The sequence below is a fragment of the Mustela putorius genome, unplaced genomic scaffold, assembly GCF_011764305.1.
Source record: "Mustela putorius furo isolate JIRA1106 unplaced genomic scaffold, ASM1176430v1.1 tig00537350_pilon_pilon_pilon, whole genome shotgun sequence".
NCBI lineage: Eukaryota > Metazoa > Chordata > Mammalia > Carnivora > Mustelidae > Mustela > Mustela putorius.
In genome coordinates, this window is record NW_025422471.1 from 23,837,501 (window position 1) to 23,859,517 (window position 22,017).

General features: G+C 37.5%; 1 protein-coding gene across 6 annotated transcripts in view; it reads left to right on the forward strand.

Annotated features, from left to right (window-relative positions):
* The window catches only part of AP3B1 (adaptor related protein complex 3 subunit beta 1), a 352,907-nt gene extending 338,932 nt beyond the window's left edge, over positions 1–13,975 (forward strand). For 5 of the 6 annotated variants that reach the window (XM_004766831.3, XM_045074384.1, XM_004766830.3 and 2 more), the window contains 2 exons: positions 1,802–1,940; positions 13,253–13,975. In XM_004766831.3, the coding sequence (XP_004766888.1) occupies positions 1,802–1,940; positions 13,253–13,406 (293 nt within the window). In that variant the 3' untranslated portion in view covers positions 13,407–13,975. Of the gene's footprint in view, positions 1–1,801; positions 1,941–12,334; positions 12,530–13,252 lie in introns of all 6 variants that reach the window. The other variant, XR_006604977.1, reaches the window with a different exon arrangement.
* The last annotated feature ends 8,042 nt before the right edge of the window (positions 13,976–22,017 follow it).

The window sequence follows — 22,017 nt, forward strand, 5'->3', positions numbered from 1 at the left end:
AGAGTGTTAAGGTTAAATATGAAGCAATGCATTCACTTCTCTGAGTGCTATCCATCTTTCCATTTACAGGAGCTTGACAAAAGTACTGGCTTTGTACAACATTTCCTTTAATTACATGCTGCGGGAAACAGGCTTTTAACATAAACATAGTTGCATTCATTTATTCAGCAGTTGCTCTTCAATAGAGCTTAATGGAGAAGGTTTAAATCCTAAATGAGTACACACATCTCTCAGCAGTGTTATGTCAGCAGCCACTGTGCTTTACTTAAAAGCAGTGTTTGACTGCTTGTGTAGTTTTTAAAGCTTTTGCCTAATATTGAAGTTAAACAGTCTAAGACAGAACATAGTGTCCCCGAATTTGAAAGTGGTTAGTAAAACCTGCTCTTTGTTAAAAGCTTAGATAAGTCTTTTTACAGTGTTGGGCTTTCGAAATTTTGTGCTGCTAATCCTAGGGGTTCTTTTAAATTTCAGGTCCCATTTGCAGTAAATAACTAAATTAAATACATAGCCTTGAAGGTTCAGAGCCTTTTGGAAACATAAAATCAAATTTAACCATTTTTATACATTTGGTAAACTACTGTGCACATATAAAATGTCTCAGAAGTTCTCATTTCTACTAGATACCATTAGATGTTGATGACTTTTATCACCAGTCCAGGTAGATGACATTTATTATAATTATTCTGGGTTTTTTAACCTCGCTACTAAATTTCAATTATTTGTTCCAAGGGTTTGGCATGTTACTGAATTTGTTCACTGAACATTTTTACATGAAATTTTTATATTAAAGGCATGTTCTATGTTAACTGTATGGTTTTTGTTCATGATTTTGCTTAACTTTGTTTTTTTTTTTTTTTTTTCTTAAATATTTCTTTAAAATGTCTCTGGAATTTCCAGATCTTCTTGATTTTCCATTTACATTTTTTCCTTTGTTTCCATATGTTTTGCTTCAGAAATTTCGGTTGGAGTTTTCATAATTAACAGTATATTTCTGTTCACTAGGCAAATGCTATAATATTTAGGTATGAATATAATATAGCTACTTAGATACATGTGCATTTTTTAGAACCCCATAACTGGTCAGTGACTTTCAGTCATGGCTAAGATAACTTTGATCCATCAGTTGAGGCCATTCATCAGGTAATGTTGCTAGTTATTTCAGCTCATTTTGATTTGTTCTTAGGCAACATTTCGCAAGAGAGATCTCTGAATGAAAACGAGAGGGAAAAAAACACGTAAAAGCATACATAGTTGGGACGCCTGGGTGGCTCAGTGGGTTAAGCCGCTGCTTTCGGCTCAGGTCATGATCTCAGGGTACTGGGATCGAGTCCCACATCGGGCTCTCTGCTCAGCAGGGAGCCTGCTTCCTCCTCTCTCTCTCTCTCTGCCTGCCTCTCTGCCTACTTGTAATCTCTCTCTGTCAAATAAATAAATAAAATCTTTAAAAAAAAAAAAAAAAAAAAAAAAAGCATACATAGTTGACATAGTCCAAATGAGTATATTTTAAAGGGACTGAAATTGAATAGAATCTTTGTGAGTCTACATTTTTATTTTATAATATTGAAAATCCAATTTATTAAGAGTTATGTTCCACTGCATTTTTATGTGTTTCCTACATGGTAAGGATTTAAAAATTTTTATAACATTTGCAATTATTTTAATTCTATGATAATTATCTTGAAAATTATATTCTGGAATGGCATTTTTTTAAAGTTTTTTAATTTTGGCTATGAATTTGAAATCGTTTTAATGTAATTTTCCTAAAGAGATGAGTAAAGAGAGCCTTCTTTTGCTCTTACAGGAATGCTAACAGGAATGAATGAAACATCTACTGTAATCATTGCTGCACCACAGAATTTCACTCCTTCGGTGATCCTTCAGAAGGTTGTAAATGTAGCCAATGTAGGTGTAGTCCCTTCTGGCCAAGATAATATACACAGGTAGGTTCACCAACATGTGATGTGGAGATAACTTGTATGTATATATATAATTTTCACTTCATAAATATATAATTTTCACTTCATATTTTTCCTTCAAAACAGTAACCCTGAAACCTGTATGTGCCCCCCCTTTGTTTCTGATGAGATATTTGATTGATTGGTTTGTGTTACGGCTCTCTTCCCTATTTATGCAATCCTTAGTACATTGGGATGTACTGTCCTGAAGGTCAGTGTACTTGTATTTTATAATAGCTTGGTGATTTGTAAAGGTACTATTTGTGAGCTGTGGTTAAGAATTTATTCTATTTCACCAGTCAGTGGATTTCCAGGAAGAACTGTTTTATAAAGCAGTGCAGTTGGACTTTTTTACTTGAAATGGAGGAAGTTTGGGTACCATATACAGAGTTGCTTTTCACAGCAGTCCCTTGAGACTGTTTCCAGTAATAAGGAGCTACTAGAAAACCAGCATAGGGCCAAATGCAGCTTCTATTTCTTAGACCAGATATATCTTCACCACGGAGCATTTAAGCATGAGATCCAAGTCATTTGTCCTTAAAGGTAGCAGAGAATGTGATTATTATGGTTGCCCTCTTTGTGATCTATGTGTGCCAGTAGCTTGAAATGAAAGTAAAGACAAAAATGATCCCCTTAAACGAACATGCAGTTATTACTTAGTCCTATGTGAGCTTAAAGGAATTCATTAATTCCACCTTTAATTCCTCTGCCACCCCATTGCCAGTAGCATACTTCTGCCTTTATCCATGTATTTGGAAAATGAATTTAAAATAAAAAAGAATGCCTTCAGACCTTTAAAAAATGTTTTTGAAAAAAAATTATTTTGGGTGGGTACCTGGCTGGCTCAGCTGATAGAGCATGGAACTCTTGATCTCAGGATTGTAAGTTTGAACCCTACATTGGATGTAGAGATTACTTAAAAATAAAATCTTAAGTTTTTTTCAAGTTAATACAGGGGTAAGAGAAACCCCCTTATAAAGAGTGTTTTAGATTTATCTGAGATCGGAATTTTAGATTTATCTCTGCCATTACTGGGCTTGGTAATTTGAGACAAGTTATAACTTCTTATGGGCTTTAAGATCTTCATCTCTTTAGGAAGGGGTGACAGGGAAAAGAGGGGGTATTGAAATGAGAGTCTGTCTTAATCTGTGGAAGAACATTGGTCTTGGCCTCAGAGGAGCTGAGTTCAAGTCTTGATCTGCCATTATTTGTAGTTGCCTAACATCATCTACTAATTGGGACAGAATGAAAACTGCATGTGCTAATAAAAAAACAAATTTACCCTATTTTGAGGAGATTTGTTTTATTTTAAGAGAAACATCCTTAGTTAAGTTGCAGTTTAAGAGGTCTGATGCTTCCATTTCCTAATTTCTAGCAGCCCTACCTATCTCATATAGGGTGATGATAAAATAATAAAATGGGTATTAGGTCATCATGCTGGTACCACCATGCAGATATAAGTTATCAGTTACTGTTGTTCAATAGGGGAAAAAGTGAACAGAAGGCTTTTCAATGAAAATATTTTGGTTCTGAGTTTCCTCTTTTAATTGTTTTCTGCTTTAAATACTTCTTACTTTCCTGGGTGATTTTCTCTAGCAGAAATTCTTTGTTTTATTTATGGATACTTTGAATTATTGAAATTCCTACAACACTAAAATATCCTACACCAACTATAACTTTTAGCTTATACAGTCTGAAATTTTACCAGACGCATCTAGTATCCAGCAATACTTCAGTCCTGCTTTAATATATCCTTCTGTAATGTACAGAAAGGCATATAGTAACCCTTATTTATGGTGGAACTTCTGATTTATTTTTTGTTTTGTTTTATATGTGGGTTAACTTTTCTAAAAGCAATGGCAGCTTTCCATATTTTTGTTTCTTAGAAGAAAACAGCCAAATTATCTTCTCAAAACCAACTCAAAAGCTGCCTTCTTATTAGGAAATAGACTAAGAAAGACACTTAGCACAGTTGCATAATTTTTATTAGTCCATCGTTTGCCGATAACTTGTCTTGGTGGTTTAGAACTTAATGTCTGTTTAAGTGATTAAATTATTGTCAGTTCTTAATTATCTGTACTAATTCAGGGGAGACACGCAACTAAGAACTGTTTATATTTGACTTTGGAATGCAAAGATTGCCTCCAGACTTAATGTTTATGGTCCTCATACACATCTGCAATGTCTTGACACTTTTCTGATCCAGCTGTATGATTGGCTCTGTAACTTGGGGGAGGGGCCCAGGTTACTACTGAGTCAAAAGTGAGAAACATGCCTATCTATAATTAGGATTAGGTTGTGCTGTCTTAATGTGCCTCACAAGTCTCTTTAGATATAATTGAAAATGTTTGCATTTGCTCTCACAGTTAAAGTATGGCTGTGTTAATGTTCTAAATTTTAGAAAGCTTCTAGGTAATAAACACCTGGAGTTACTTGCATTTTCCATAGAGAAATTGTTAAAAATTATCAACCTGCATAGTAACAGTTTTTTGCCATTCTTTTATATTCAGTAACAAAACAAAAATGAACAATTGTTAGTAAAATCTGTACCAGTGCCTTTTTTAATGTCATTTAAAATGAAATCCCTGTGAGCTTTTTGAATGACTCCTTTATAATTTTGTGACAGTTGCTTTTTAAGTTTATGAAGACTAGAACCAAAGCCATTCTTTTTTTTTTTTTAAGATTTTATTTATTTGATAGAGATCACAAGTAGGGAGAGAGACAGAGAGAGGCAGAGAAAGGGAAGCAGGGAGCCTGATTCAGGGCTCAATCCCAGGACCCAGGGATCATGATCTGAGTCAAAGGCAGAGGCTTAAGCCACTGAGCCACTCAGGTGCCCCCAAAGCCATTCTTGTATTTATTAATGGTAATTGATTTCAGATTACTTAAAAAACAAAAACAAAACAAGTGTGAAAAGCATTTTGGATGTTAGTATTTTAAGATGGGAAATTTCACTATGGTGTATTATTCTTGACTGGCCTATGTTCTACTTAATTTTTCAGGATCTTTTATTTCTGAGAGGACTTTTTAATAAGCATCAGAGTATTCTTTCCGACCATTCTATGAGTAAAGTTTCCATTGTCTTGATTTTGGAATAATTTATTCCCACTGCTCTTAAAATTTAAATAGTTTTTACATTAAATGCCAAGTTAAAAAAAGAATTAATATAAGAATTATTTGAGAAAAGGGAATCTTCATTAATATGCAGAAGTGTGTAATTGCATAAAGTAGACATTTTAATTGAATACATAGCAGAAAATGGTTCCCGCATTTCAACAGAGAATGGCCTCCATTAAGAAAAAGTCAATTAAAGGAGCACAAGTTTTATGGAATTCATTTTAAAAAACAGGAGCATTTCTTATGTTATTAACTGCTTTACAAGATCAGTAGGAAACTGTGTATCTATTGTTGGATGATATGACATTTAGTTTTTATTTTCTAAATGAGCAGTAGTCTCAGAAAGCCAACCAGTAAACTATTGAGATACAACTTTATTTTCATTTCTCTGGTACTTGCTTGGTGCTTGAAAAAGCTGCTCTTTGAGAACAAAACCATCCAATTGAGATCTACAGAGTTATGATCATTATGGCAACCTGCTATTTTCTAGATTACAGTTACCACATGATAAGGGGTAATACAGAAAGGAGAATTTAAATAAAGTCATCAAAAAAGCATTTATTAACCATGGAGCTGAACATCTTCATGTCCTGTATTAGATATTCATATTAAAACATGTGAGATTCTATGCATTATAAAAGTCTTAAAGCATATTATTTAAGACAGGGCTAATAATATATAAATAAAGTATATACAAAGGGCAGAGTGAACAATAGTAAACCAGTAGATGAATGGACTGCAAAGAGAAAATATTAATATTCAGTATGTTTAGGGGAAGAGAATTAGAGAGACTAGCAATGGGAATCTTAGGTACATTCAGAACCAGGAAAAATTTCCTGTGTTCCTCTGAGAAAGAAATCAAGTAAGGGTTTATGACTGATGTTTGTATTGAACAGTGTAGAAACCGTGGTGCATTTTCTTTTATTACGTTGCTTGTCCTCTCATAAAGGTACTAATATATAGTGAGCAAAAAGAAGAAAGCTAAAAATCTGTAGTTCCAAAATCTTTAAGGCTTTTCTGTACAAAAGAAACCTGTGGAGGTTGTGTAAAACTGGGACCTACACCGGAGGGCCCAGAAGTCTGCATTGTAGCCAGTGGTCTAAACAGTTCTAAGGCCAGTAATGTTCCAGAGTTTACAGTTTGCCAGTGCCTCATATTGTCAAGAGTTAATGACAGCTACATGACACATGTTAAAGTGTATTTTTCCTATTTTCGCATTTCCTTTTTATAGATTAAGAGATGCTAATGGAGGAGATGTTCGATTCTTGGTTGTTTCTTATCACCATGCCGTTGTGCTCCAGCAACGGTATATTGTTAATTATATTAGTGTATTGTAGTCCTGTCTGTGAAACAGTCTGAGACCGCAAGTAGAAGTTTGTCTTTCAGCAGTCCCAACCATTACACATTTTAACCCAGTTTCTGGAATTTTGACATTCAGTAACAGTGGTGTTGTTAAAAAGAGTTGTCATACTACCTACTCATCTTGCCCTTTCATGAACAGCAAACTGACCCTATGAGGGGAAAATGTGATAATTTGAGTGAAAATGAAAAACCTTGTCTCTGCCATGATTCTGTTTTAGCTCTTATTAGCTTATTCAATAAGGCCCAAGACAGTTTTGGTTTTTTGTTTTTTTTTTTTTAAGATTTTATTTATTTGACAGAGAGAGACACACAGCAAGAGAGGGAACACAAGCAGGGGCAGTGGGAGAGGGAGAAGCAGGCTTCCCACTGAGCAGAGAGCCCCACATGGGGCTCTATCCCAGGACACTGGGATCACCACCTAAGCGGAAGGCAGATGCTTAACAACTGAGCCACCGAGGCGCCCCCCAAAACAGTTTTTATTATTAACTTGTATTCAATACTTGCAGTCCTTTCCCCACCCCATGTATCTTAATCTGTGTTTGGATCTTGTTTACTGTATCACTTCTTGAATTTGCAAATTTTGAATACGTGCAACTTATGAATAATTACAGTCTTAAGAGAATGAACATTGTTTTACCTATTGTTACTTAGGTCCTTAAGTATTAGGAAAATCTGGTACTGTGGCTAGAATACTGTATCCATAGCAACCTGGCAGTCAACTTTTTAATTTGCCAGCATACCTAAACACAGTTTATTTGTTTCAGGTTTGAAATCAATAATCTTTTTATTTAATTGAAGTACATGTAAAGAACGACTTGTTTCATTTCTAGGCCTTCAGCTCATCCAGTGAATCACTGATATGATATACATGTTTAATGGTTATTTATAGGAGAAATACTGGTATATACTACCGTATCCATCATAAGATGTCTATGCTGTGCAAGTCCATTCGATATTTTTTGAAGGCTTGTGACAGGTTTTCTTGGTGCTAGGGTTACAAACATGAATGGCATAGGTACTTCTTGTTGGGGTCTTTGATATTTGCCTTTCTTCTGTTCTTAGGTTGCTCAGCCTTTGGGCTATTGTTTTTGTTTGTTGTTTTATTTATTTTTCCCTTGTAACTGTGAAATATTTAAATACCAGATAATTCTGAAAAACCATAATAGAAACAAGTGTCTTGGTGCCCTAATTTTATAAGCCCTGATACTATAGTAACCATACATCAGCTGTCTTAAATTTTTTTTTTTTATAAACAGTTGTTAGTATAAAGATATCAGGCTTTGGTCTTTTGTCCTGTGTAACAAATTTGGGGTCTCAAGGGGGCCAAAGATTCGTGGAACCTCTTTAGAAATCAGGTCTTTCTCAGGTTGGAGATTGTCCACTAGAGGGCAGCACTGCTTTTTTATCTGCTGCTTTGATCTCTGCAAGCTCTGTGAGCAGCATTTCATTGAAAAACAAATGTGGACCTCAGCTAATTTTTACATGGAAAGCATATTTTGATATTTCAGAAATCACCAAAACTACACAGCTGATTTTTCTTTAAAGCATTCTTTATTTAAGTTTTCTTTAATTCCACCATTTGTGAGGTAATACTCTGTAATACAACAGTTTTACTGATAGGAATATATATAACTGTTTTCATGTGGAAATGAAAGAGAGGTATTCTTGATGATTTTCTTTCCGGTTTGATAATTTTATAAGGAATCAAAGAGAATGGGGTAAGAATTTATGTGTTTTACTATTTGCCCATCCCATCCCACCCCCACCAAATAGACAAACCAAAAATGCTTTGGAATAACTGGAATATTTCATGTCTTCTTTGAGAAAGCACACTTAGAGATATATTTATCTTTCCTGTATAAAGAAAGAGGATGCATCATTGACAAGATAGTATGGAGAATCATTTTTTTATACCATGTTTAAAGACTAGAACAGAATACAGAGAATCCTAAGTTATGATGGCAGCTCTTTTTTTTTTTTTTTTAACTCTTTTCATCAGATTGTCAAAGGAAGATACTATAATATTGCTGGCTAATTTTTTTTAGTTATAGGAAAAAATACATTGCTTTGGATAAATTCCCTAAACTTGAATCACATGTAATTTTTTCCCTCAGTATTAATTCTCTTAGGTAATGGGCTAAACTTTAAAATACAATCTTATAGTCAACAAAATGGAATTTTTTTTACAACTTACAAGTTCCCTGTTTAAAATGTTCTGTATTAACTCAACATAATAAGGACTTATCATTTTAAATTTTTTGGAAAACAATGCTCCAAATCATCAGGCTTTAGTATTTGATGTTAGGATGCTTATTCAAACCAGTATTTCTTATATATAATGATTGTGTGACTTCATTACACATTTGTCAACTTTGAACTAATTATTTTTATACAGCTAGGGCAGGGCACTGCATCTTGTGATCGTCTTTCTTACTAATAGGATTCTGTCTGCTTCAGCAGGCAGTAATTGAAGGCTTCATGTACAGAGTAGGGGGGAAAAAAGTTTTAGCCTGAGTGGGCCATTGTCACAGCTTCTGGTAACCAGTAGAACAGAAAACACGAGAAAATTGAACTCAGAATAGGAAAATCAGAAACCAGGAAGACTGCCCAAGAGAAGAAAAAGCATGTCTTAGAGCTGTTGCATTAAATGTAGCAAATAAGATTCTATTTAAAAATTTTTATGTTGTGAATACCCTGGAGATTGATGCTGTCTCTCAGATAAATACTTTTTAATTCATGTTGTCCTGTTAACATTGAAGTTGTTCAAACAATTGAGTTGTAGGATTTCTTTTCCTTCTGATAAAAACATTTATGGTCTATAGCCAGCTTCTCCATAAATCTAATAAAAAGTATGGTTTAAGTGCATGAGGGAATAAGGCCATGTATTATAGATAATAAATTTATACAAATTTGTTGTTGTTATCTGAGCTTTTTTCATAATTCTGTCAGTAGTTAAGACAAATTAACTTTTTAGAAAAGTGCTATCTTCATTTAGGTTTGGCAAGCAGCTTATTTTGTCTTTTTCTTTAATCCTAAGAATTCTTACAAACTTCAAAGATTAAATGTCAATTGCTAGAGATAATAGACAAAAAGACATGTAATGGAATGAAATACAGATATATCTAAACAGTTTTACCTTCTCAGTTGGTGATTACAAACAGCGAGTGCTTGGTGGTGGAATGAAAATGAAAAATACCTAGATGGTATCCTTTTAATAACATGGAGCCCATCATACATAGGCAATACGTCTTTAACTGTCATCCTCTTATTTGTTCTCATTTGTGGTGGTACTGGTGTTCGAGGTTGGTTGGCCTCCCAGAAGTCTCTCCCTGTGTTACAACTCCATTTAGGAAGGTTTTATGTTTTTCATTGCTGGTGTGTCTTTTGAGGGAATGGGAGGTGGGGGATATTTAAAATTTTTTAAATCTTTAAGGTCAGAAATTAAGAAGTTGTTATGACAAAGCACCAAGTCAAGCTGCTTTAAATTCCATAATGGTGCAAATTCAGGTACACAGTTTTGAAGGGAAAAATCTTCCCTCTTCAAGTTTTTGGAACAATAATAGATTATATGCATATTAGGTAAATAAGAAAACCTTAATTTATCAGTGCATTTTGCATATTTGAGAATGTGTATAATCCAGAATCAGAATACTTGGGTTCAAATTCCTGCTCAGCCATTCACTAGCTATGTGCCCATGAGCAGATTTCTCAACTTCTGTGGGCCTCAGTTCCCTCATCTATACTGTGACTCGCCTCGCAGAATCAAACGAGTGCCCGCTACACAAAGCACTTAATAAATGGCAGCTGTGGTTATAAGTACGGTAATCCAAAAACTTCACATGCCTTCTGAAAAAGTTTGGTCACAGTGTTCTTCTTCATTTGAGGTCAAGTACAGAGGTTCTGATGTCAGCCATTGAATTTAGCATAGAAGTGTTTGACCAAGGCTGACTTTATAATCAATGTTTCTTATGTCTGAAAGCTAGCTGTGTGTTGTTTATTAACTGGTATTCTTTCCCTAACTGTCTTTCAGTGGATTTTTAAAACATAGCCTGTTCAGGCATTAAATGATTAAGAAATTTTGGGTGGTGGCTTTGCTTTTCATGGACCACAACAAACCAGTTGTACTCATGCTGTGTTCCAATTAAATACATCCTTTTTGAACTGTGAAATGAGAATGTCAGAACATCTGATCTTCTAGTCTTCTGCTTTAAAACATTGCTTCCACCATTTGTGTCCACTAGAACAGAGACCTAGTTAAAAGGCAATAGCTTTTTCACCACCTAACAGATTTTATTGCTAGGACAATTTGTTTAGCATGTTACCACTGTAGTGTAAGCAAAGACCTCTTTTCTTTCAGACCTCAGTTCTTACAGTATTGAGAGCTTTGTGGTAATAGGATTTCAAAAACATGTACAGGAGACTAATTTTAATCTCTGTAAACATACGTCAAAATTGACGTTTGTCTCTGCTGAATTTATATTATTGTACCATCGACTCTAAGTTTTTAGTGGAAAAGAGATAAAATGTGCCTTGGGGCTGTACAACCCTGAAATTCAAGTGCTTTTGTGTCCCTATTCAGACATAATCTCCTTCTCTGCAGTCCCAAGGCACAAGTGTTAAGTAAATAAAGGGACTAATAAGACTATTGTTTACATAATTATAACCCTGTCAGACATAGGGACCTCTGTTGAAATATGTGTTAAATGAGGATTTGATGATGACCAGATCTGTGGGGGAAAAAGTTACATAAATGAGTAGGACAGCAGAGCCACCTAGTATCATTTAGTTTAATAGACAAGGTTTAACAGAAATACAGAAACAGGATTCTTCTATGAACCAGAAGAACCTCAAAATTGTGGACAAAAGAAATGCATAAACTTGTAAGGGGTATTAGGAAAGAGGGACCTTTGAGGGCTGGTGATTTTTGTGTTTTCTAAAAGATGGAATTAGGCACGCAGTTCCTTATGTCTTATGTGGACATCTGAAGAGCACACAGATGTGTATAGTATGAGAGCTTTAGAAAATCTCTTTAAAAACACTGGTATGATTTCTCTTTTTAAACTGGTCACTTACACTTGCTTCTCTCAAGTAGAAAAACTGCTCTGTCAGACTCCTTCCCAGTCTTCAGTGTGTTTGGAGAGAGCAGCTTTCCATGATTGCAGAAAACACAAGAATAAATGACTAGGAAGACTTCTAACATATTTTACGAACAACCCACCAGCTTACATTTTAAGATACAACCTAAAAGTGTTGATAATATTTTCAATTATGTAAAATTAGTGTATTTGTTTTGCTTTTGAGTTATTATTCTGATTATTGTTGGGAAACTGATTTTCGTGATTCTGTTTAGGTCAAAAATGGCTTGTTAGGTTTTGAAATAAAAAGACTCGAATGTGTTATAAGATCTTGATGTCATTTTTTTAAAACTCAAAAAAGAAATTACTTTTCATTTAAAGAGAATCTGTTTCCTGCTTAAGTGGCTAATATTTTAATTAAGTTGGGAGTGAAGTTTTTCTGAGTGTCTCCTGATAAACTCCCTCTTTTATGTTGATGGTAATTAAACAGATCCCTGAGGACACCACAGGCTCTGCGCAGGGCCCATGCTAATTGTCAGACATGAGACACTGACCAGTTGGTTTGCTCTTGAATAGTCCGCAGCGTGCTGTCAGCGCAGCAGTTTTATTTTTATGTATTGTGAGCTGTTGTCAGGGCTAACTGGGTGCCATTGTGGCTGAAGATGTTGCGCAAATTGAGGCAGATGGCTCAGATTCAGACACGTGTCATACAGAAAGGGGAAAGGGGATTGGCCCTGCAAAGTGGGGTCACAGCAGGTCACAGACCTGCTCTACACTTGTTAGTGTTTTCAAAAGCTCATGTGCGGCAACTTTGTTTTTCTCCAGTCATCCCTGCAATCAAACCCCCTCCCCCCCCAAATGCGTGGAACATGCTCCATGTGGAAAATGGAGGCCTAGGAGGGTACCGTCCTCTTCCTTCACGTCTCTGGGGCTCAACTGTGCGTGCAGAATGAATTAGCAGGATTGACAGAAGTTCATTGTGCCTCCAACGGCTTTTCAGTCAATTGCAGTGCTTAAAAGGCTAGTTTTGCTTTTAATTCCATGTAATTAGTAGATTCTTCATGTCTTGGAATTTAGTAATGGAGCCTTAGACCTCAAGTTTCCTCTATTCTAAAGCAAAAAGAAGTATCTAACGTCCTGAACATTTAAAAAAAATCTAAAAAGAGGGGCTGTGGTGTTATACCTGGCTGTCATGTGATTTTGTTACATATCATCATCAACATTAGAGATTGAATTTGAATATTTTAACATGCATGCGTGAATTTTTGAAATGATATGAGTTTTATAATGTCCATAAAATTACCTAACTTCTTGCATAATCATTTTCACATACGAGGAATTAAAATTTCAAGCTCGTAGCTTTTCTTAATATGTTAAAAATAAAAATACAGTGGTTTATTTTAAATGGCCCTATGCATGGTAAAATATTAAATATCAAATGAATGACTCCCAAATACATATTAATGGAGAATTATTCACCTATATCTGTTATCCAAACTAATAAGTAAAATAGACTTCCTCTTCTTGTTCTAAGAGTGCACTAAAATTACCTACCTGTGGTAAGCATGGTGCTAGGCAGTTTATTGATTTTTCAGAAGAATGCTTGGCTTTGGGTTTTTGGCAGTAGGGAACCTGTAAGAAATTACTGAGAAAAAAAATATTTTAAACCTATTTGAATCTGTGCTGTCTCCTTTCCCCTACCGCCCTCCCATGATAAAAGTTCTCTCTTTTTTTTTCCTTCAGGTTTGCAGCTAAAACTGTGCACAGTGGGTCGTTGATGCTCGTCACAGTGGAGCTGAAGGAAGGCTCTACAGCCCAGCTTATCATCAACACCGAGAGAACCGTGATCGGTTCTGTTCTGCTGCGGGAGCTGAAGCCTGTCCTGTCCCAGGGGTAACCTGCTTACATCTGGACTTCAGAATCTGGCACAGAACAAAAGTGCCTGGCATCCACTACTGCTGCCTTTCATTTATAATAATAGCCCTTCCATCTGGCAGTGGGGGAAGAATACACTCTTGACATTCTTGTCTCCTGCTTTAGAATGCTAGTGTGTATCTATCATGTATGCAATACTTTCCCCCTTTTCGCTTTGCTAACCAAAGAACATATATTTTACTGTCAGTTTTCTCAACTCTTGAATCCATGTGGCATTTTCTCTGTCCGGCTACTTCTTCTGGCCTTCTCCTCGTCCTTCTCTTTTTTCACAACAATGGACAGGAATTGAGTATTTTAAGTTCATTGGAAATCACCCTCCCTCCCGGTGTAAACAAAAATTAGCCTAGAAATAGTCTAAACGGCCTCTCAGCTTGATATCTGAAAATTGGGGTAGCATACTTTTTAGAATTAAATACAAAAACAACAAGATCTCTGCAAAATTTTGTTCTATGAATTTCCTGGTATTTTAATTGGTTATTGACAACGCTTGTCATGAAATCATCTCTGAATAATAAACTAGCATATGAATAACATGTGTCTTTGCATTTTTAATAAGAAACTGTGTGCAATCCCAAAGTTCATAAGCTGATATTTCTTTATTTTAAAGTAAATGGTTTGAGTGTTATATTCTGCAAAGAAGAAATCAGTGGGGGTTACTTAGTAAAAGAAAAACCATTTTCAAACTCAGGTAGATTTTCTAATTGTGTTATAGAGTAGTTAACTCCAAGAAAAAAAATGTTGGTATATTTAATAACAACAACAAAAATCATGATGTTGTGAAATAAAATGTCTCTTTCTGTGCAATCTTGATTAGTAGAGATCAGATTATAAGTTGTATTACACCTGCTGAATAAATTCTTTTTATCTCATTGTTCCTTTACAAATGTTGATGCCCAACTTAGATGGACAGAAACACCTTTGGAAACTAACAAGTATAAACCTCATTGTAGAAATTTTAAAAACCAGTTACTTAATCATCATATTTGCCCTTTTTCCCAGAGTATTTATTTTGGTTGCTGACTTAGACAAGTCACTGTTTCTAGTAAGATTGTTTTATGACCAGGAAACTATTTCCTAAGTCTTTTATGCCTTTTTAAAACCAGTTGAAATTTTATTTACCTTTCTGATATAAGGTAATATAGAGTATATGCTACCAGTTCCCTTTCTGTAAAACCACATAACGATTTTTAAGCAAAAGGAGAATCTACATTGGTGGAAACACTCTAGAACATATATAAAAAGAAAAAAAAATTCTTGGAAAATACATATTGAGAAGAACAAAACAGACCTGAAAAATTAAATTTTCAAGCTCGTGAGCTGGAGAGAACAAACAAGGCGGCTAAATTGTCTTGCTCTGGGAATACAGCAGTTAATCTGGGTGAGGAGACGTAGAACTGTAGAAGTGAGGTGCCTGACCTCACCCTGGAGGCTTAGAGCCCTGGCACTGCCGACAGCCAGGAGCAGCTGGTTGGCATTTCCATTATTAATCCTGCTTCTTGGGGCTTGCTTCACAGCTTGGGGTTCCTCGATCAACAACTTTGGGAAATGTTATAAGGAGTTTGACAAGCTAGATACCTGTTTTCTGAAAAACATATTTACACTTAATGCATCAAAGCAGAGGGGAGATGTATGTTGTGGTGTAGATAGGTATTTGTTTTCCTTAAATGAGGGCACTTCTCTGTGAAAACAGGTTACTCTGTGAAAACAGTATTTGGTAACTAAGAAAATTTCAGTAGAACTGTATTTTTGAAGAAGATCAGTTTTGATAGCTAACTTTTAGGGATTTAAAATCTATATATCTATTTTATATATATATCTATATGTCTATATATCTATATAAAATCAATAATATAATACAGTATGCTAACCGCTGAAGCCATCGTAATATCAATAGCTTGATATCATTAAAATATTTTTCATATAAGTGAAACTGGAAAAATGACCAATATCCCAAGTTTAATATGTGGGGGTGGGGAGGATGGGTGTCTTCCTTTTTCGGTACAATGTTTCAGAGTTTCTTACCTCGTATTTCCTTTAACTTTATCATAATCCATGATTATCTCTAAATTGTTCCATTGAGTCGAGTTAGTCAATGTTGAATTCTTAATTCTAGCTATATTTTTTCATTTTAATGTCCACTTAATGGGACATTTTATGTACACCAATCTTGAAGAATGACTCTCATAGTATATTTCAGACTGAGTCTCGTTTTTGGTATCATATTGCCTCATTTTGGTATCTCTCAATACATTTGCTTTATTTATTATAAGAAAAGGAGAATGTTTTTATTCTGAAAAGACTATAATAATGAACTTAGCAAATTAAAATACTTCATACTTGCCCTTCACAGGAACTGTTTGCAAACATTTGAATAACTTTATAATAGTGTATGAGAAGTTTGCCCTTGTAATCTATGGTTCATGTTAAGAAGATAGATACTACATTAGAGGAAACAAGCTCCAGAATAATGACATAAAGAGAGGTTTTAGAAAGCAAAATTTAGCTAGCTAGGGGAAAACCTAAGCTTCTTACCTTCTTTGTTTCCTCTCTCTAATCTCTCTAATGCTATATGAGAATTGTTTAAACAGGGAACAGGTCTCTTCTCCCATAATGGGGGGGCGGGGGGGCCTTATGGTATCGTGCAAAATTAACAAAGCCTTACTATTTCCTTTCTTTCTTTTTTTCTTTTTTAAAGATTTTATTTATTTATTTGTCAGAGAGAGAGCGAGAGCGAGCACAGGCAGACAGAGTGGAAGGCAGAGTCAGAGGGAGAAGCAGCCTCCCTGCAGAGCAAGGAGCCCGATGTGGGACTCGATCCCAGGATGCTGGGATCATGACCTGAGCCGAAGGCAGCTGCTTAACCAACTGAGCCACCCAGGAGTCCCCTATTTCCTTTCTTTTTAAAGACTATATCCATGGTGAGAAGTAAAGAACTGTAGTAACCATTGTCGGGTATAGTAAAATAGAAGATATACTCTCTACCCCCAACAAACCACAGTCCATTTGGCAATAAATGAAGACATGGCAGTGTGGACTTTGCTAAGTCAGTGAGCCCTGGTTTGCAAACAAACTTCACTTACATGCTAATACAGTACCGCCTCCTTCCCCACCCCCATTCACTTCCAGTGAGTCCAGTAGTTTTAAGTAAACTATCAGCTCCCAGAGTCTTGCTGAACCCATCTATTCACCTCCACCTCCCCTGTCCTCACACAGGTGACCTGACCAACCAGACCAGCCACTAGGTGCACACTTCTTTTGTTCTTCCATCAATTGGAGGCTCCTTAATTGAAAGGCATTTACTTTCTGACCATATACTTGCTTTTTTTTTATCCTTTTCCTTACCTGCCTTCCGACTTGACCAGTTACCTCAAGAAGAGTTTTCATGATCACTTTCACTCTTCTTGAGATGTTAGAGGAACCAAAAAAAACAAGTTTAAGATGATGTTATACTCCTAGATGAATAGAAATTGTGTTTAATAGAAAAGCATGCTCTTAAATGGACCAGAAGTTTGTTCCTGGATCTTTACAGTCTCCACCTCCTTTCTTTATATGACTTACCGACAAAGAGCATTCAACACAACTAAATGAAGGCTTTACTCTATCTTGGTAACTTTTCTACCACTTTTCAACTGCACTATGGAGTAAGCACTATTTTAAGACCTGACCTGGTAAGTTAACTAGCATTTGAAATCATTTTTTGAATTAAATCATTTTATATTTCTCGTGATCACTTGACCAACAAACTTGGAACATAGCAGTTTGAAGGCTGGAGTTGTTTCTGAAAAGAGTTGTAAAGCAGTTGTGTGACTGTCAGATCACACCAGTAAGAACTATTGGGTTGAGGGGGAAGAAGTGTTCCCTAGGTTAGAGAGATCTGAAAAGGTTCCACTGAGGCAATACAGATAGGTCCTAAAAGTTGGTAGTCATTTAGAAGAGATAAGATTTCCTAGGAGTGGAAGAAGGAAGAAATGATTGTTTTCAGCGGAGGCTGTCTCTTAGAATATACCTTTGTACAGAGATGAACATTACCCACACACCACTTCGCGCCCCCCATTTCTCCCTCCTGCCCTCCCAGGCTGTCTCCCTGACGCCATCCCCCTGGTCTACAGCCCAGGGGCTGTGGTAGGTCAGAGGAGCAGCGACTGTTTGCCATACCATGGGTGGGACCGCACTGCCCTTGGAAACGAGGCAGGAAAAAGAAGGTTGGGAACCAGTGAACTAGATAGAGATCAGGAGAAATAGGCTTTATTGGTTCTACTTTCCCATTTGTAAGCCAATGTTAGATACTTCCTTGGGGATTTTAGTTATTATGCTTTTTAATTACTTTCAGATTCTAAAATAAGTCTTTTTGGACTCCAAAGTAGCTAATGAATATGAAACTGCATTGGTATCTATTTACTGGTTAAGTGATTGTGAGTGGAAGTGATGCTTAATTTTCTCCCCCTCCTGTCTTTCTCTGGAGCCAAATTGATGTATGTAGTCACTTGTATATGTAATTTCTGGTCACTTCCGTAAATGTGTACCCTGATGACCCAAACCCTTCAGAACTCAAACAGGGAATTTTTACAACAGACGCAAATGTGTCTTTAATGACCTTCTAAAACACTGCTTTCTTATCTACAACCTCGAGCGCCAGAGACACCAAAAATAAGGCTGAAATATTGAAGAATTTTTTTTTATGTAATCTCCATACCCAGTGTGGGGCTCAAACTCACAACCCTGAGATCGAGAGTTGCATATTCTACTGACTGAGCCAGCCGGGTGCTTCAGTGTAGAAGAAGAATCTCAAATCTAGAGATGTTTAGAAAGCCTAACCAGTAGATCTTTCTGCCACTGGGCTCATGCACGTAAACCCTTGAAGACTGCAGATGCTGCAAGTGTGCTTGGAGAGAACAGGGAAGCCTCACCTTGCCCATACCCTTATTACCTGGCCTGGGAGGTATTGCCAAGGGTGGAGTTTCATAATGTGAGAGGGAGGGAAGGAAGAAAGATTAGCTCTCAACATGTAGCTCAACCAAGTTTCTGGATTTGTTCCTTCTAGAAGAGCATCTTCTCACCCAAGTAAGAACCAACTTGGGGGAGATTTTGTTCTTAAAGCATCGCGATGAACGTGAAGACTTGTTTTACAGTAGTGCCGACCTTCTCCACGGATAACAGTAAGGAATTCTTAAGACCGTGGCCTACAGAGAGAAAAATACTAAATTTTGCCTTTGCAAAGTAGCTAAAAAGCATTGTATAAAGACGGGTTCCTCAGCCTATATTGAAACTCCCCATTTCTAATGAGTTCATTGTTACATGCTTGTTCCCTTTGTTAGTAAACTGTGTAAAGTCAGGAATGACAACGAAGGGTGAGCCATGAACCCAAACACATTGCCCAAAGAAAGTTAATGCAGACTTTTTGGGGAGACCAAAGCCCCTCCCACCTCAGTTTCGATTTTTGGCTGCAAAAATAAAACCATCCTCAGAGGGCCGTTTAACCAGGGGGCATTGCCTTCCTCAGACTTACCCCCGAGACAGAGTTCACAACTTGCTAATAAATCTCGACTCTTCCTCCAAAGCTCCATGGTGACAGAGCTCCAAGGGGTAAGAAGTCGCCAACACCCAAGGGCACTCTTTCTGTCACCCCAGAGTCTCCATTTTGCTCAGGCCTCCTCAAAACCATGGGGCCTAAATAAAAATATTTTGTAAACAAAGTTATGGGCAGCTCAGTTTTCTAATTGAAAGTAATTATGATTTCTGGGCTGTGGTGTAATTACCTAAAAAAATGTTATTTGATGATTAAGATTCTGGAGTGAATTGTGTTCTTTGGGCTCTTGCACCGTTCCTCCATCAGGGACTTGGTTTCAGCGGTGTGCAGCTGCTGGAGTTGATTTACAGTGCTGCGGCTGTGGCTGGTCATAAATAAATCCTCTTATATAGTTGTTATGAACACCTGTTAGATCATCTGTCAGCAAAGCGCTGTTCACATTTATCATGGCGCGGTAGTTATTTTACCTCAATCCATTTCCAACTGACTCAGCCTCCATCGCCGGGTTACTATTACCACACCATAATCGCTCGTTCCCACTCCATGTTACAACTTGCAGATAAAAGATTTCACTACTTGGCCAAATTTCATAAATAAAGGAGCAGTTCAGTGCAGTAAAAGTTTATTTTTGTCGTCATTTGTCACCCCATTATTCTATAAATCAAATGGAATAGCGCTATTGCCAGCTCAGGCATTGCTGTCAGCCTTAGGCATGGAAATGGTCCGTTTCTTCCTTTTAGATGAGATGACATGTCTTGCAGACTTAACTGGCTTATGGCTTTGTTTCACCCATTTTATTTTATTACACCTCCAGAAAAAAAAAAAAAAAAAAAAAGTCCTTGGGGAACAGAAAGACTTACGGAGTGAAATGGAAACAGAAAACACAGCCCAGCCCACTGCTTAGCTCAGTGATCTGCGTTTCCCCCCAGCCGGTCCTCAGGAATTGACCACCAGTCCCTCACACTGAGAATGCTTTTCATAAACTTCTGAGGGCGTTGTAGTCTCTCTTTTGGAAAGGCCATTCCAATGTGGAGTTACAGTGAACTACCTGACGTATGTCCTCAGAGTTCCTCCCGATGTGACAGGCTTTATGCAAAGACAAAACAAGAACTGGTTTCTTTTCTAAAATACATTGTAATGGCTCAGAGGCTTTGAGAGAGAATGGTTACCCCCCGGGAGCATCTTACCCCTTGGAGGTCTGTCAGCCATGGAGCTTTGGAGGAAGAGTCAAGATTTATTAGCAAGTTGTGAACTCTGTCTCGGGCGTAAGTCTGAGGAAGGCAATGTCCCCTGGTCAAACAGAAGAGGACAGAAAAAGCTGAAGGGATGGGGTAATAGAAAAGGGTTTATAGTTGATATTATACTTCCGAGTTGGTTCTAATTCAACTTACATTCTTCATAGTCATTATGTAGCTCATAAATTCAATAAAGTGTTTTACTGTTACTATAAAAATGACAGGAGGGGGGTTTTATGTTGTAAGTTTCGTTAGTTGCTCTTCCTGTTTTATGTTGAAGTTCTGAGGCCATTATGTCATTAAACTCTTTGGAGTCTGAAGGGCTCAGGCCCCTCCATTTCTTGCCTTTTGCACATTTGGCCATGTCAGCCCAGGCTGGGTTAGGCCACCCGATGCTTGGAGCCCACTGTGGTGGTGTAGGGAGAGCAGGGGGCTTTGCAGCTGTTATTTCATGAGCAGTAGCTTCATTCCATGATGATGTGTAATGAGGAGCCGGATGGCCTGAGGTTTGTGGGGTGAGGGGCAGTGCAGCCTTAGGGCGACACCTGGAGGGGCTCTAGAAATTTGGAAGAAAGAATCTAATCAGAAGAATTCGCCGAATGGGGTGTAAGTAGGACCTCACAGACCCAGAAACCGTTCCCCTGCGTCAAGATGGGCCTGGGCTCTAGACTCTGCTTACTTGTTAACCTTTGCATAGCTCTAAGTCCCTGATGAAGTTCTAAGCCAATACAGAGCCAGAGTCTTAACTGGAATGGTTTGAAAGGGAAGATCACTCTCTTCTGGCTCTTTTCTTTGATTCCAGAGGAAGCAAAGGGCACTTCTGCTCTAGGAAACTTTGCTTTCTCCAGATGTTTGTTTTGAAAAAAATATCCACATGAAAACAGCAACTACTAATTCTCTGGCCAGAGTGCATCAAGGCCTTAATCTAAAGCCTCCCATCCATCCAGCTGTCTGGCACTTGCTATTATAGGGCACCAACAGAGAAATGAGGCTGTGGCTTTATCACTGCACCCTGGGTGACAACTTGATTTTCTGCTTTCACCGCAGGCAGCAGCAGCCCAACATGATGGGGCTGTTAATTTGTGCATTTCATGGTGTCTGTCAGGGGGGCTGGGAGAGGAGGGTTTCAGGGGGAAGGGAATGGAGCATGTCCCAGCCGCGGAAGCACCTGTCTGCATTGACGGCACAGAGCACTTCTTATTAGCGCGCAGGTCTCTAAATGCAGCCCAGGGATGACAGCCTGGCATCCCAGCACCCACACACTGTGACAGGCGCCGGCAGCCGGTCCCATTGTTTGCCCTTGATGAGCATGTCATTAATGGAAATGGAAGAAAGTGAGGGCCACATCAGTATTCAAATAGCCTCTATTCTCTCTGCCATTCACCCGGCTGGCTCAGCCTGCCGCAGATTTCCTTCTGCAAGCTCCTCTTGGACTTTTTTTTTCTTTTTTTTTTTTTTGGTAACAGATTTATTCCCATTGCATACAAATCCTTTCCATGTTGTTCCTGGTTTCTTCCAATCCTGTGTTTACATCGACCTCTTTAAGCTGGCTTTCGCTAGATCAAAGGAGATTTGGGCTCTTGTATATTGCAAAGGTCTAATTAGCAATTGCATGCGCTTTACAGCCAAGAAAATGCCCGTTGCTACTCCTGGAACCTATTTCCTATGCCTCCTGAATCCTGCTTCTTCTCTGGGGGAATGGTGGCTGTTCTGGCCACCACTGTCAGAAATATCTGATAGAGCTGGCTAGCACAGAATACAGAGACTGACTTCTTCAAGAATGGCTGGCATGGAAAACAATAGTTCCCTTT